This window comes from Callithrix jacchus, chromosome 9, assembly GCF_049354715.1.
Source record: "Callithrix jacchus isolate 240 chromosome 9, calJac240_pri, whole genome shotgun sequence".
NCBI classification, from domain to species: Eukaryota; Metazoa; Chordata; class Mammalia; order Primates; family Cebidae; genus Callithrix; species Callithrix jacchus.
In genome coordinates, this window is record NC_133510.1 from 99,334,932 (window position 1) to 99,351,512 (window position 16,581).

Consider the following 16,581-nt stretch of genomic DNA (forward strand, 5'->3'; position numbering starts at 1 on the left):
TGAGTCAAACATGCAGCGCAGAGAAGTGCCTTAGGAGCTGAAGGGCAAGATCGTTTAGTTCAGTTCCAATACCCATCATGTGTAAGCTGCTGTGTTTGGAGCTGGGGCTACAAACATGAATAAAATAGTCTCTGATAGGAGCTCACAACTTACCTTAAGTCACTTCATCTAGTATCTCAGATGCAATACAAAAGGAGTACTAAGTTGAAAAGGAATCCTAAGGAGGAAGGTATTAACTTTGCCAGAGATGGGGGAAGAATGTCCAGAGGGCTTCCTGGAGGGGGTGGCACCACTTGGGCAGGGTGTTGAAGGATCCATCTATGGCAGGATCCTTTTTCTAGTAGAATGGGAGAGGAAGGCATTGTCCGCAAAGGAACAGTTTGAGGGAAGGCATAGACACTTGAAATAGCTTTGTGATTAGGGGACGTATAGCAGTGGGAAGCACTGAAGGGGCATGAGGGACAGTCTGAATTGTTTTAGAAATCACCCTGCTGGCGAGATTGGGAAGGGGGAAGGCTGGATCCAGGCAGCATGCTACTGTAATATTCCAGGCGAAAGACCACGAGAGTATCGAAGGTTGTGTGGTGGGAGGGATCAGAGAGATGGATCTGAGACAGGGAATGCCATGAACAGGACTTGGTGACTGACTGGGTGGGAGGAGCAGGGAGAGCCAGAACTGAGTATGAGGAACATGGGAGGAAGAAAAAGCTCCCTGGGAAAAGTCTAAACATCCAGTCAGGGCCATGTGGAGTTTGAGGACCCTGCAGGACATTGGGGTGGAAAAGCCCAGCTGCATCTGGAGCAAGGAGAGTGTTTTGGGGCTGGAGAGGAAGTTAGGGAGTTGTCAACATGCTAGGGGGTGAAACCATGGGAACAGATGAGGTCACTTGTGGATAGGGCCTGTAGACCAGGGAACTATGGGCTGGGCTGTTGGTGGTCAGGGAAGTTCCGAGGGAGTGTTGAAGGGCTGGTGGGTTGGAATGCCTGGGCCTCCATGCCTATGAGGAAAGCTCAGACACATCAAATTAAGTAAGAGGGTTCCGGGAGCGAAGTGTCAAAGAAGAGAGTCAAACTCTGTAAAATATTTGAAGGGATTTATTCTGAGCCAAATATAAGTGACCATGACCCATGACACAGCCCTCAGGAGGTCCTGAGAACATGTGTCCAAGGTGGTCAGGGTACAGCTTGGTTTTATATATTTTTAGGTAGGCATGAGATGTCAAATACATTTAAGAAATACATTGGTTTGGTTCAGAAAGGCGGGACAACTCAAAAGCGGGGGCTTCCAGGCTATAGGTAAATTTAAACATTTTCTGGTTGACAATTGGTTGAGTTTATCTGGAGACCTGGGATCAATGAAAAGGAATGTTTAGGTTAAGATAAAGGATAGTGGAGTTCAAGTTTTATTGTGCAGAGGAATCTCTCAGATAGCAGACTTCAGAGAGAGAGAGAGAAGAGAGAGAGAGAGATAGAGAGAGACAGAGAATGTGCAAGAGCAGGTTTTAAAATGTTTCTTATTGGACCTAAAAGGGTGCCTGGCTCAGTTTATTTTCTCCTGGATCTATAAGGGAAGGAAGGAAAACAAAGGGGAAAGCGGATTCTCTATAGGATGTGGATTTTTCCCACAAGAGACTTTGTAGCACAATTTCAAAGTATGGCAAGGAATTATATTTTGGCATTAAATATTTTTTCTGTCTCATAATGTTATGCCACAGTCAGATTGAAAAGTTAGTCACAATATATAGGGTTCAATAAAAGCCATCTGATGAGAATTTATGGTTTGTAGGGCATGACTCCCTAGACCCCTAGGTAGGAATTTGGGCAAGATAAAAAAAATCAGAGCTTAGTTCTCAGAAGTTAGGGAGTGTATGAAACCAGGTTATGGGGAACCTGGAATTGTGGCTAAGGAGGACATCCCATCCTTTCTGAAACCATTACTTAATGTTGAGTCAACTTAGTGTTTGAGGGTGGTTGATTTGGTGATGGGATATTGAATAGATGGGAAGGGTGACTGGAGGCAGGTGGACTGGCCTGGCAGCTGTCGTAGAATGCCATCTGTACAGTGATAGGGACTTGGATGCAGCAGAAATGGAAATGAGGGATAAATAGGAGAGTGAGTCGTAGGGCACCTCCAGAGGCTTTGTCCGGAGCTTGCAGTTAGGCGAAAGGCATTTTGCACGATGGGGACTGGGATGCAGGTGGTAGATGGGGCCATGAGTGCAGGGATTATGTCTTGTTTTATCATCATCTGTGGCACCGGAAACATAGTATGCACTCTCAGTCAGTATTTGTTGAGGCAGTGCATATGTGGTGGTACTGCTGACAGAAGGGGAAGTCTTAAGAAACACTGATGTGGAAAGGCGCTGGGCTTCATGAAGTTTGAGCCTGGTGGGGGCATCTGAGTGGAGATGCAGTCAGGGGACCCAGCTAGAGCTGCAGATGGCTTCAGTTCATTGTTATTTAGGAACTGACTACTACAGGAGGAATAAAGACAAGCAGATACCTTATAGGCTACGCAAAGAGGTCTAAGAAAAATGTGCCAGTCACCATAGTGGGAGGCAGAACATGTTAAATGTTAAGGAAAAAAATGGTCACAGAGTGTTAGAAAGATTCAGAACTAAGAAATCCCATCTGGTTGAGGGGATCAGGAATGTGTCCTTTGAGGAGGTGGCATTTTGATGGGAAGAGGAAGTGGGCACCTGATGCCAGCTCACCCTGGCGAGCTCAGATGTACAGGTTTTTTAGGAGACTCTGTGAAGTGGAAGAGGAAGATGAACTGAGTGGGGAAATGGAGATCACGAGAGGATGGTCGTACCCTTTGCAAATGCACTGCCAGTGGCATCAGCCATGGGATCAGGAGCTCCTCATCTGCCATGCTTGTTAAAATGAGACTGCCTTTGGAGAAGGAAAGAAGACAGCGATTTTTGCTGTGACTTCTTTAGCCCTTGGCCCTCAGGCTCAGCCCACCCTGCCTGACTCCAGGAGCATGGGAAGAGAGGCTGTGAAGACTCTTGCTGGCCCGGAGATAACCCAGGGCAGGCATTATAGAAACTTTCCTTAAAAAAGCAACCACATGGTTCTTTAAGGCCACAGTATTTTCAGGGAGAACTTCAGGGAGAGAAGGGAATGAAGTCATTTTACAGTGTTTATTTGCATATATTATAGAGGATATTTTGGACATATTAAAGATGAGAAACAGAAGGCCACTGTATTCTGAGTACATCCTGTATTCTTTAGAAACAAATGTGCAAACATCTCAAATCCAGACATAGTTTTAGACTAGAGAAGTAGACATTCTAGACCTTGTACATTGCTCAGATGATTAGAAAGGAATGGGTATATGATGGCCATGGATGAGAGGAGGATAGCTGTGTTTTGTGGTTTAGAAGATTGTCTCTTTAGGGCTTTGAGCGCCTTCATTGATGGATAAACTAGGAGGCCTTGAACACACTGGTTACTAAATGTTAATGTGACATACTGTGGTTGGAACCTTGCTCCAGAGTAACATGCAAATCTTAGTTTTCAGAACACCTGAGCTTATGGCTTTGAGCCTGACACAACTGAGTAGCCTTCAAGGCCAGGCTGACTCAATTCAGTCTGTCTGTTTCAGAGGATTAAGTACTTTTCTGTATACAGATGAGAATTTCTCCCTCGCATAGATGAAATACATTTATTAAGTATGTCATGTGTACTTTCAATTAATTACCAATCCATTTATTCATTCAAAAACATGTAGTAAGTACGTAGCCAGATAACTGCCTCTGGCACTTGTTGAGCATTTCTATAGCCAGGCACATATTAAGAGCTTGCAACAGATCAGCTTATTTAATTTTCTCAACAACCCTGTAACGTGGGCATTTTTATCCTTCCCATTTGACAGACGAGGAAACTGAGACAGAGAGAGGTTTGGTCGCTTGCCTGAGGTTACCTGGTTAGGAAGTCTTGGTTCTGAGATTGGAACCCTGGCAGAGCTCATGCTGAGCCGTTAATTTTTAACTGCTAGGCCAGATGGCCTGGCATGCTTGTGAAATTGCCTTCGACTAGAACAAATGGGAAGCTTATTCAAAACATGTATTTATTCTAATAACCTCATAGGTCACTCAATATGTAGGAAATGCCATGGAACCAACGACTCAAATAATTTGGTATAAATGTGTTTACATTTCAGCAGCTTCACAGTTTGAGGAACTTTGGATGTTTGTCTCCATTCTGCTGAACAGAGCAGACCTTTCAATTTAGGTTTAAGCCAAATGCTGTTGGTAATTAATGAAGCTATGGAGGCCAATTCTAGGAAAAAATAACACTTCAGTGTCCAGCGTGCTGCAATCTGAAAGGCTGGCGCCTTTGCTGTGGTTCTTCCTTACACAAAGCACCTTATTGACATCACAAAACCACTGAGGGTCTCCTTCTAGTCACCAAAGGTACAAAACCACTCTGGGCTGGGGAGTTTGTCTCCACTGAGAATAAAAGCCATGCAGACTTAGCAGCTGGGCGGGTGTTTCTTCGGCCCCCCAGCTGGCTTGCGGGCCAGGACTCCTGCTGCGTGTGTGCAAGCAAATGCAGTCCTTGGAACTCTCCTGGGAAACCCAGGGTTTTGGCTTTACACCCAATCTGACAAGAAAGGGCCCTCCCTGCCCTCACCCAAACCACTGCCAGGGCAATGAATTCTCATCAACCCCACATCCAGATGGAATCTGGAAAACGAGCTCAGAGCTTCTCAAGAGGCTGCTACAGGGTATTTTAACAGCAAATCCTAAACCCTTAACAGCTGTTGATAGGGAGACCATTTAAAAACATGTGTTTGTAACCCAAGGAATAGCTGTCCACTGTAGAAAAACAGGAAATACAGATAAGAAGAATTAAAGCCCCTTTATGGAATCCCATTTTGTTTGTATACTAATCCTTGTTTAATTTGGGAAGGAGAACAAGTTCAACAAATCATTCAAACAAAAGTTGATACAAACTTGAGTTTTCCACTAGAATATTTAGGGAAGGTAACGTGTCAATACCTTTTTCCTTTATGAAAGTGTTAATAGTTAGCATTGAAGAAAATTAGCTGGGTGTGGTGGCTCATGCCTGTAATCCCAACACGTTGCCAGGGCAAGGAGGGCGGATCACTTGAGATTAGGAGTTCAAGACCAGCCTGGCCAACATGGTGAAACCCGTTCTCTACTAAAAATACAAAAACTAGTCGGGTATAATTGTGGGTACCTATAATCCCAGCTACTCGGAAGGCTGAAGCAGGAGAATTGCTAAACCTGGGAGGTTATAGTGAACCAAGATCACACCACTGCACTTCCAGCCTGAGTGACAAAGTGAGACTGTCTCAAAAGAAAAGAAAAACTGTTCACAACCCCACAGAAATAATGCTGCCAGTTTTCCTGAGACAGTAAAGTCCTTTACTGGTCCATGCCTAGCCTGCCTAGTCTACCTACCCCCTCTGCTGTTCTGTGGATCACGGCCTGAGTCAGGTGAACCTGTATGAAGAAGTCTGTTTGCTTTATTTCCCAGACACCAAATGGATTGCTTCTGACTCCGAGTCCACTGCTTTCCAGCATACATTTCTGGAGCAGCCTTAGTCCAGTTGCTCCACTGAGTCCTGCCAGGCTGCAAGGGCCAAGCACGCTTTTCCAGGTGAGCATTTGGAAACGAACTTTTGAACATTACACTTGTGAGGGATGTTTTTTTCTCTAAATCCTGCAGAAGTAATGGTGAGTTTTGCCTTATGTTTGGTTAAAATGTTGAATGTCCAAAGAAAGTTCATGTTAGTGGGACTGCACGCCCATCAGAGGCAGACATTTTCATTGAGGCAGAAATTGTGTACTCATGCCAGATACCCATAGGTGGAACAATTCATTCTTGAAGTGTTTTGCATAATTTCAATTGTCTATGAAAACAGGAAATTTATTAAAGGCAAAACGTAAAAAAATGACTCTTTAGGCCAGTATGATGGCTGACACCTATAATCCCAGCACTTTGGGAGGCCGAGGGTGGGAGGACTGTTTGAGCCCAAGAGTTCCAGACCAGCCTGAGCAACACAGCGAGACCCCATTTCTATTTAAAATAAAATGAAAATAAAAATTATTCTTTATAAAAGCTCACAGAATACTTTAAAATATTAATCTTCCTAGTTAATGGACCAACTCACTTGACATAAAGTAAAAATAAAAATAGTGAACAATTTCCCCATACTGGGATAGAAAAAGTTACTTGCATCATTTTATGAATCATCATTAAGTTCTCCTTGTTCTATAATGAAAAACGAGAATCCAGGACATTTGCTTAAAAAGTAATGAAGACTTAGCTGCTTTATCTTACAGAATGCCCCATACTAGGCAAGCACATTCATTATTCATTCACACCTAGAGTCTTGCAGGACCATCACTTGCCATCATGGAGAAATCAGTTATTTCCTCCTTGAGATCCAAAGACCATTACTCACTGACTGGGGTGTTAACTGTTTGAATATGTGAGTATAGGTGGAAAGGATCCTAGGGACAAGACTGAAGAAAAGGTGGACTCAGTGCAAATTCCCTCTTTCCCTAATTCTAGCTTTTTTCATCCTTCCTGTGTATATCCTGTGTCCCACAGTGTGGCTTACCCCAACTTAGTTGCAGCTCTCTGGCCAGCACGTAACACTTTGTTATGATTGCCTGTTGATCTGGCAATCTTTCCCACTAAACTATGGGCCCTAGAGACCAGAATGGAATCCTGTTGACTGTGGTGCCCTCCTCACCTGGCACATGGCTTGGTACACAAGTGAGGCTCAGTAATTATTGAATGTCTAAATGAATTCACAAAGAGAAGTCTGAGAAAGGCAAGTTAATAGCAAGTCTTCACGATCATCTGAGCTGGTCATTTTGGTTGTCGAGGTTAATGTTTGCTGAGTACCTCCTCTGTGCCAAGAGCTGTACATGCTGGGATTTAGGGTCTCTTTAGAAGGCTGGAGCTAAAGGGGTTTTGATTGCCATCTTGCTGCTTTGGTTTCCTAGTGGGGTTGGGTAGGGTGTCATGATGTGACTATATCCTTGAGTAACTGGGTTTCTATATGTTTTCCAGGGCTTATTCCCATCACAAGAAATTGAGTGATGGTCTTGTTGATTTTTAACACTTTCAGCTTAGGCACAAGGAAAACAGAAACTAGAAATAGTGAGCAAAAAGCAATGAGCAAATGTATTAGAAAGCTTAAAATTAAGAATACTAATCTTTTGGTGGGGAAATGACCCCTTATTTCCTGAAAGTCTCAAGATTAGAGCAATAGAATTCTAATATTAATAGAATAAAAAGAAATTGGTTACAATCAACTCCATGGCAGCGGGGACTGTTATACTACTCTAATCCTAGAATACACAGAGCTTCTGTAGAAGAGTTCAGTAGGTATTTGTGAATAAGTGGCCTCTCATTTCTCTCCTTACTGGGAATTCTGCCACCTGATTGGTGCAGGCCTTGGCAGCCTCCTAGGAAAGCAAATGGAGCACTATTGGCTGGGGTCTCTTTGGAATCCCTTGCCTTAGATACCTCTTCCAGCCCAACACTCCCAAGAGTAAATGATGGCTTATGTCTACAGTGATTGTACACATTATCAGGATCTCTGGGAGTTGGGATATGTGCATACCCTCTTTTCTTGTCATGACTATAGACCAATGGTTCTCAAAGTTAGCATGCAAAAGAATCTTCTAGAGGGTATGTTAAAATGAAGATTGCAGGCCCCAACTCCCACAGTTTCTGATTCAGTAGGTCTAGGATAGGGCCAGATAAAAACTTTTTTTTGAGACAAAGTTTCTGTTGCCCAGACTCGTATGCAGTGGTGTGATGTCACCTCACTGCAACTTCCACTTCCTGGGTTAAAGTGATTCTCCCATTTCAGCCTCCCAAATAGCTAGGACTACAGGCATACACTACTACACCCAGTTAATTTTTGTATTTTTAGTAGAGATAAGAGTTTTGCCATGTTGGTCAGGCTGGTCCCAAACCCCTGACCTCAAGTGATCCATCTGCCTTGGTCTCCCAAATTGCAGGGATTACAGGGAGCCACCATGCCTGGCCCAAAAATACTTTTTTCATGTTCCTAGTAATACTACCCAGACTAGGAACCAATTTGAAAAGCAGTGCAAACCAGAGGTTCCTAATTTACATTTAGAATTCTGCATCAGAAAGTACTGAATTTAAAGGCTACTTGCTTAGAGTTTTAATTTCACCAAGTGGACCTGTTCTCTTTCCTGAAGCCATTCAGAATACAACCCTGAAAAAAAAGAAAAGAAAAAAGACAACCTGGTATTCTGGATGGCTGACAGGTTATATGGCCTTGGGCCCTCTTTTTGTGGTTGGATCCATGAGACTAAGGAAAAAAAATGTTTTGCCTTTCAAAATATTGTTACTCTGGTGGCTCACGCCTGTAATCCAAGCACTTTGGAAGCCAAGGCGGGCAGATCACCTAAGGTCGGGAGTTCATGACCAGCCTGAACAACATGGTGAAACCCTGTCTTAAAAAAAAAAGAAAAACAAAATACTGTTACTCTTCCTTTGAAAAGAGCAATTGAGTGTGGCAAAAGTTGAATAGCAGTTTTGAGAACGGTAAACAAAATACGGTATAGGAATAATACTGAATATTGATAGATATTCAGAATTCAGATTACTGTCAGCAGTGTCTCTTATTTCTTTTAAGAACTTTGTTTTTTTTTTAATTTTTTTTAATTTAGATATGGGGGTCTCATTATGTTGTCCAGGCTGGTCTTGAACTCCTAGGTTCAAGAAGTCCTCCACTTCAGCTTCTGGGGTAGCTGGGACTACAGGCATACCACCATGCTGGTCAACATCCCTTTTAAGCTTATGGAAATAATTTTCTTTCAAAATAACAAATCTCTTTCATGTGTACTATAGATGTAATAGAGGAAGAAAAAAATAGACTTGGCTTATACATTTTAAGTGATGCTGGCAAATTTCTTACTATCTTGATTGGAAAGGTTGATCAAAATCCTTGGGGTAACAGCTGAAGAGCTGAAGTGTTTTTGTATAAAAGAACCCCTAATATTATCATAGCACGTCATAGCAGATATTAAAGAATTCCAAGGAAGGGGAGAGAAGACAAGATGCCTTTCTAGAAGAGGTATGCTTTAATAATTGAGAAATGTTTACGTAGGGAGAGGGGCACCAAAGATTGTGCTAAATGTAAATAACCTTGATTTATAAATAAACTCAAGTTTTCTTGGACAGTTTAGTATTTTCTTGTCTAAGGATGTCTGTTCCTTGACTTGAAATAGATTTTGTTCCAATTTGGAATATACTTAGTAGGAATGGGTATGTCTGTCTTGAAACAAGTTAAAGCTAATTAAGTTTTCAATTAAGAACGTGTGTTGTAATTTTTAGTTCAACAAATCTAACCCAGCAAATATTCGCAGTGCTCTGTGACAAGGACTGTAGGGACAGAAAATGTGAATAAAGTGCTGCAGAAATGAGGGGTAGAGGCGCTCCTTCCAGCTGTAGACCGAACAGCCTCCAAGGAAGCAGTGGCACCTGAGCTGGGAGGAGGGGACAGGATTTCGATAGAGTGGGGTAGATGTAGAGGAATAGAGCCGAATGACTGGGATATGAAAGTGTGATAGAAGATAAGGTCAGAAAAGCAGCTGTGGGCCTTGAATATATGCTTAGGAGTTTTTTCCTTTATCTGTTAAATGTTTAGGCTTTTTAAGCTGGAGGTAGGAGGATGCGATCTGTTTTAGAGAAAAATCATTGATATTAGTGTGGAGGAGGAACTGAAGAGAAAGTGAAAGGAACAGGAAGAGGAAATTATTATTGTTATTTTTTAAGGCAGGCTTGCTCTGTTGCCCAAGCTGGAAATGGAGTGCAGTGGCACAATCACAGCTCACTGCAACCTCTGCCTTCTGGGCTCAAGTAGTCCTTCCGCCTCAGCCTCTCAAGTAGCTGAGACTACAGGCGCATGCCACCACGCCTTGATAATTTTTAAAATTTTTTGTAGAATCCAGGTCTAACTATGTTGCTCAGGCTAGTTTTGAACTCCTGGGCTCAAGGAGTCCTCTCACCTTAGCCTCCCGAAGGGCTAGGATTACAGGTGTGAACCACCATACCTGGACAGAGGAAATGACAATACTACAAAAATTAAAGGGAGAATCATCTTTTAGATTAGAACAGTGGACACAGGATATAATTAGAAGACATTTCAGAGGTAAGCTCAAGAGAGCCAGACTTCGAGATGGGTCTGAGAAGTAGGTAGTGAAAATTAGGAAGAGGCAAAGATTACTGAGTGATGAACATACTGGAAATGCATAATACCGGGCACGGTAGTTCGTGCTCGTAATCTCCCAACACTTTGGGAGGCTGATGTTGGTGGATCACTTGAACCCAAGAGTTTGAGACCATCAGGGACAACATAGCAAGACCCTGTCTCTACAAAAAAATACAAAAATTGGCCATGTGTGCTGGCGTGTACCTGTGGTCCAAAGTACTAGGAAGCTGAGGTGGGAGCACTGCTTGAGCCCTGGAGGTTGAGGCTGCAGTGAGCCATGATCACGCCACTGCACTCAAATCTGGGCGACAGAGCGAGCCTGTCTGAAAAAAATAATAATAGTTAACATTTATTGATGGCTTACTGTGTGCAACACATTGTTCTTAGCACTTTTGGTGGTTTTTCATTTAATACTCCCACTAATTCTATTTTAAAGATAAGAAACTAAGGCACAGGGATATTGCCCAGTTTATTCAAGATAACACACTAGTAAGTGGTGGAGCCCGGACTCAAATTTATGTGTGTGGTCCCAACCATTTTCACTGACTTGGAGTGAGCAATGGAAGAAGAGCAGGTTTTATGGGGAAGAGGCATTGGTTGGAGATGTCTAAAATGAAACTGGTTGTCAAGTCCAAGCATGGTACTGGAGAAAAGACGCTGGGGACAAAAGTTTGGGAAATGTTGCAGTTTAAAAAAGGGGACTGTAGTGGGAGCAGAGCCTAATAAAGGTGACTAAAAAATATGTCAGAAAGCCAGGCTAATCAAGAGAAATCCATTGAGTATATAGAAATAACAAGGGCAGAAATCAGTAATTTATTTTGCAAAACAGATTAACAATACCAAAGCTGATTCTCTTGAAAACACCGATAAGGTAGACCAAAGAGAGAGAAGATGCAAATAAAAGAATGAAAATGCAGGCCGTGCAAAGTGGCTTAGACCTGCAATCCCAGCACTTTGGTTGGTCGAGGTGAGAGTTTGAGACCAGCCTGGGCAACATGGTGAAACCTCATCTTTACCACAAATACAAAAATTAGCTGGACATGGTGGCATCCGCCTATAGTCCCAGCTACTTGGGAGGCTGAAGTGGGAGGATGGCTTGAGCCTGGGAGGTTGAAGTTTTACTGAGGCCAATATTGCATCACTGCGCTCCAGCCTGGGTAACAGAGTCAGACCCTATCTCAAAATAGATAAATAAAAGAATGAAAATTTTAAATCTGTTCATCTACCAGTGTTTAACCCTAACTCAATGGGAAGAGTGTTTAGGAGCACGGACCTTAAACAAGAGTATAAACTGTATGTGCACAGATTTGATAATGCAGTTGAAGTGGATAAAATTCCAGAAAAAATTAAAATTTCAAAGTTCCAGAAAAGAAACAAAAACCTTGAATATGCCAATAACCATTAAGGAAATTGAAACAGTAATTAAATATACCCCCCACTCCTACCAAAAGAAAAAGTTGGTCAATGTGGTACAGAAATATTTCAGTTTAAAACTTGGCTGTGTTGCTTATTAGCTGTGACCTTTAGCCAATAGAACTTATTTGAAATGTTTTCTCATCTGGAAATTGGGAAAACAAAACTCAGGTTACAGCTCCTAGGTAGGAAATGAAATGACAAGCCTTGATAACTCGAAGGCACTAAACATAAGTTACTGAAATAGTTTAAAAACTGCAAAAACATAATTTACTTAAATATAAGTATTTGTTGTACTTCCAACATGTGCCAGGCTCTTAATTTGATATTTGGCACTTAGGTTTAATATTTTAACTTACCTAGACTAAATAGGAATTAAGCTAGAAAAAGACAGCTCTCGAGGTCTTTTTGACACATCATCCTAGACAATGAAAACCTGGTTCCAAGTAGTCACGTATTAAAAGGCCTTCTTCAGTTGGGATTGCAACAAACATATCAGACCTGAAACTCATTATCAGAGCATATACTGTCATCCAACTATTTATCATTTTAGTTATCAACAATACAGAAATGTTACTCTCTGTTATGAGTGATCTAAGTGTGACTTTTAATTAGAAAGAATACTTAGCCCCAAAATAATCTATTCTAAATCTTCTAATATTAAATACATTTCTTATTTTAGAAGAATAAATGCTGCAAGAATCATCTCTGTAGTACCCTGAAAAACTGATGGCAAATTGCTATAGTATTAGAAATTACTGACTCACATGTAAAGAATCTATGGCTTTTAAAACATTCTTAATATTTATAGCATATCAGCATCCTGAGTAGCTTAGAACTTTTAAAAAATGGTTTAGAAGATGCTTTGGCAACATATAAATTACATATTTTTTCCTAGTACCCTATGCATGTAGAATAACTAGGGACATTTTCTGGGCCTTATTCTTTGTTTGCTCTATGTAATCTTGATCTCTGTCATTGTCCAGTTAAATACACTGGCAACTAATCTCTGTCACAGGGGTGATGAAAGAAGTGGACTGTCTGGGAATGTGAAGAACCTAAGTTCTTCCTAATGGATTTGCAGTAATGATTTTGAAAATCTTTTGTCCCCTACAGTTCCCCACACTGCTTAACGGCCACATGCCAGTGCCAATCCCCAGTCTGGACAGAGCTGCTTCTCCAGTACTGCTTTCTTCCAACTCTCAGAAATCCTGATGACGTCTGGCCACAATTAAGGACTCATTAACTGATAAACAAATTTGTCCCCATGGGCTAGTTTACCTGTGTCATGAGAAGGACATTGTGAAACTGTTAATTTGGTTTGCACTTTTCATAACAAGGACAGTCTAGATTTATGTTAGCATTTAAAAAACTTTTTTTTATATATTCAAGTATATATGAAAATCTGTTTTGCATTAAGTGAATTTTAATGTTTTTGTTTTTATATCCTTTTAGTCTTAAGTGTTGAACACTGTTGACAGTGAATAACTTTTCTTAATGGTTTTCAGTGTAACTAATAAGGATGTGAAGCTTTTTTCTCTTTAATTCTGGTTATGCTAAACTGTGTGCTTCTATAGACTATAACCAGCTGTGCCTTCCTTTGCATTTAGCTTTATGTAAATGATATTTCTTTAGTATTAAGAGGAAATGTTTGAAAGATGAAAATTAGTATCAAACAAACAGCTCTCTAGTAGAATTTCATTATTTTTCACCAGTGGGCAATATGAAAGCATATTCATATCACATTTTTGTTTTTACTTTCAATTGTATAAGAATTGCCTTGGAACCTTACTGAAACTCAGTAAATGTCCAAGTAATGTTTTTATAATCTAAGCCATATTTAGACAATAAAAATTGATAAAAGAAAATGTTCTAAAGTACATTTTTAAAAGAATGAACTTTGAAAGGCTAGCCTCCTTAGCTGTTTACAGTTATCTTTTAAATGTCTTCCAAAAATCTGAGATGGAAAAGCTACATCAAGTTCTTGCTGTTCCAGGCCCGAGAATATCTCCTAGGTTAGCATACTCTTATTTCAAAAAATTGGTTTTCTCCATTTTCCATAGAGAATCCTGACCATCTGATATATTCACTGTGTCAGTATGAGTTGGGGTTCTTCTAAATCCTTGCAACTATAATGAACATTTAACAATCTAATGCTTTGGAACAGGCTCACAGAATGGTGGTGAACACAAACAACTAAGAAATAATTTTTAACACTAGGTATCTTCATCAGTATAGATAGTCAAAATTTTCTGATGGATCTAAAACTTGCTGTAATACAAACAGAGAACTGGAGGTACTAAAGGGCTTGCTTGAGGAAATTGAGAGGATACACTGCTTTACATACTACTAAAGTTATGGGGAGAATGAAGGAAATCTTGACAGAAGAAAAATTCTACAGGAACCTCATCATTGTGGACCTGAACTGATAACAACTTGGAACACTCCAGTAAATTCTTTTGTGTAATGTAGTTTGGAGCAGTGATAATACAGACATATTTTCTGTTCCATCAGAAAATCAGCAGGCACCAGTCCAAAGGTACCACACCTGTACATGAAGAACGTACGTTCAATACAAGAGACCTAAAAAGCACCCAGAGCTTTAAATTCAAGGTTAACTATAATCATTAACTACAAGTGATAAAAATAACTTGAAATGTGACTAAATAACTGATCTAAACTGGGCATTAAGTGGCAAGATTATGAGAAAGGATTTAAAAATGAGGTTTGTGAAAACCTTTCTTGAATTTTCAGAAAAAGTCTAGAATATTGCTACGATACTTAGAAATTCTGGGGTTTTTCAACTGGAATTGAGCATCTCCGTGGGGATAGGCCCTTATCAAGGGATAAAAATCCAAACACTCTAATATGCCTCCTTGACTATAAAGTAATTGTAGTGATTCCAAAATCCAAGAATAGACACTACGCCCCCCCCCCCCCCCCCCGTCCCTGCCATAGACTAAGGATAATTCTGTACCTGAATAAAAGGAGCTGGCCCAGAGAACCGGTAATTACCAAACATAAAATGATAGTGCTAGAAGGGGCCTTTGAGAATGCTTCCCACCACCTGTTTCCAGTTCAAGACAGGTGCACATCAGAAGCTGAGAGTTGCCTAAGGCTGCACAGCTCACTGAAGGTAGAACAATGATTGGTGTTCAGTCCAATTGTTTCCTCCATGCCTAGCTGTAAGTAGTAACTGGTTCAAAACTACACGTTAGCAAAACAAACGAAAAACTACATAAAGACAGCATTTAGAATTTTGTTGTAAGATAAGAGAACACATTCAAACACATGATTCTTACAGAGAAACTAAAGGAAGTTAATGTGCAAAAGTCTCAACCAAAAATACTATTTTTAGCATACTTGTTTATATAAATGATGATTGGAAATATTTAAATGCCTACAGATCTGATTCTTATTTTCTTTTCCTTTGGAAACTGGGATTAATGTATACTCTACATCCATTTATTAGAAATGGAAAAAATACAATTTTTGATGAAGATACTTCTGTAACACAAATAGAGAACTGGAGGAACTAAAGTATAATGTGTATAGCCCTGCCTCGTTCTGTGTGTGCGTGTGTTTTATCAGACGTATTTTACTCAGAAAATAGGTTTCAAAGAACATTAATGACTTTCTTTTCCTTTTTATGTCTGCTTAATCAGTGTTAAACTGCCATGGGAAAAGTTTTATAGAACTATATAACCTGAATGTTGGTCTCTTTGTACACATCTTTTCTATGACTGCAAATCTTCATTCACTTTCATACATGTATCATTTTTACTGTCATATTATTTTTGTTCAATAAAAACTTTGTGATAAAAGGTGTTTAGAGGCAACTGGACTGGCTTACTTCCATTTGCTTGGGATGACCCAAACCACTTTTCCATATTACAAGTTGGAAAATGAGTCTTATCACCTACCTTAAATATAGCACATAAAAAAAAAGAAAAAAAGAAATGTAATTAATTATTGAGGTTGATTTGTGGGAGAATGGAATGGGATTGAGAAGTAGTCCCCTGATCTTTTAAATAAGTTCTATCAGCTGCTCTGTATTGAGAAGCTGGAAGTGAGAAGGTAGGGAAAAATCAAATTACCATTTATTCTGAATTTTAGCCATTTTGTTGATTCAGGGGAATGTGAACTGCTAGGCTTGGTGATAAAAGTTACTATTTCTCTTGGTCTCACTTCCAGGCTGACCTGGCTCTGGTTTTCATGGGTAAATTCAAAGCAGTCTCCACTCTGGGTTTGCTATAAGAAGACTGGTATGTGAGGGGAGGGGAGAGGACACAAGGAGAAACAGTGGATTCATGCAGTCCCTGGACAACACGTTCAGTATCACTAGTGTGCCAAAAGACCACAGATAACTCATAGCTGCATATGGTATAACACAGGTGGTGGTAGGAAATCATATGCTTACTGAAGAAACATTTAAAATTCAACTATGTTCCCAGTGCCATCTTAGAAATGGAGGATGACAACCTGATCCCTCTTCTCAAAAAGGTAATAGATTTGCTTGGTTCTGTTTACACATAAGAATTCAACCAGCCGGGGGGAGGACTCATGATGGCGCTGTGAGAACAACCCAGGATTGAAGCTCTTGCTGAATCTGCAGAGAGGTGAGTCGGAGCTGCATTTCCAGACTGATCTTTGTTGCCCACAGAACGGGGAAATTCCCAAGTATAAAGGAGACGCGGGACGCCAGGCAGTACCTCTGCCTGCCGAAGCCGGCAGCTGGGGTGGCAGCGGCCGGCCCTACCCAGCGCTCCCCACAGGGCGCGCTTGTCCGGATGCCCTGTTGAACCAGCAACCTGAGACTTGAGAGGGCTGGACTTGAGACTGAACGAGACTTGGACAGTGGGCGAGCCCAGGGGATTGCAGGGACAGAGCGTTTGGGGTAGCCCAGTGGGATGGACAAAACCGCG

General features: G+C 40.9%; 1 protein-coding gene across 3 annotated transcripts in view; it reads left to right on the forward strand.

Moving 5' to 3' along the window:
* Nucleotides 1-15,480, forward strand: part of ELK3 (ETS transcription factor ELK3) — an 83,169-nt gene extending 67,689 nt beyond the window's left edge. For 2 of the 3 annotated variants that reach the window (XM_035257348.3, XM_054238764.2), the window contains 2 exons: nt 5,512-5,634; nt 12,773-15,480. In XM_035257348.3, the coding sequence (XP_035113239.2) occupies nt 5,512-5,634; nt 12,773-12,871 (222 nt within the window). In that variant the 3' untranslated portion in view covers nt 12,872-15,480. The remainder of the gene's footprint in view (nt 1-5,511; nt 5,635-12,772) is intronic. The other variant, XM_078337092.1, reaches the window with a different exon arrangement.
* Nucleotides 15,481-16,581: the final 1,101 nt, after the last annotated feature.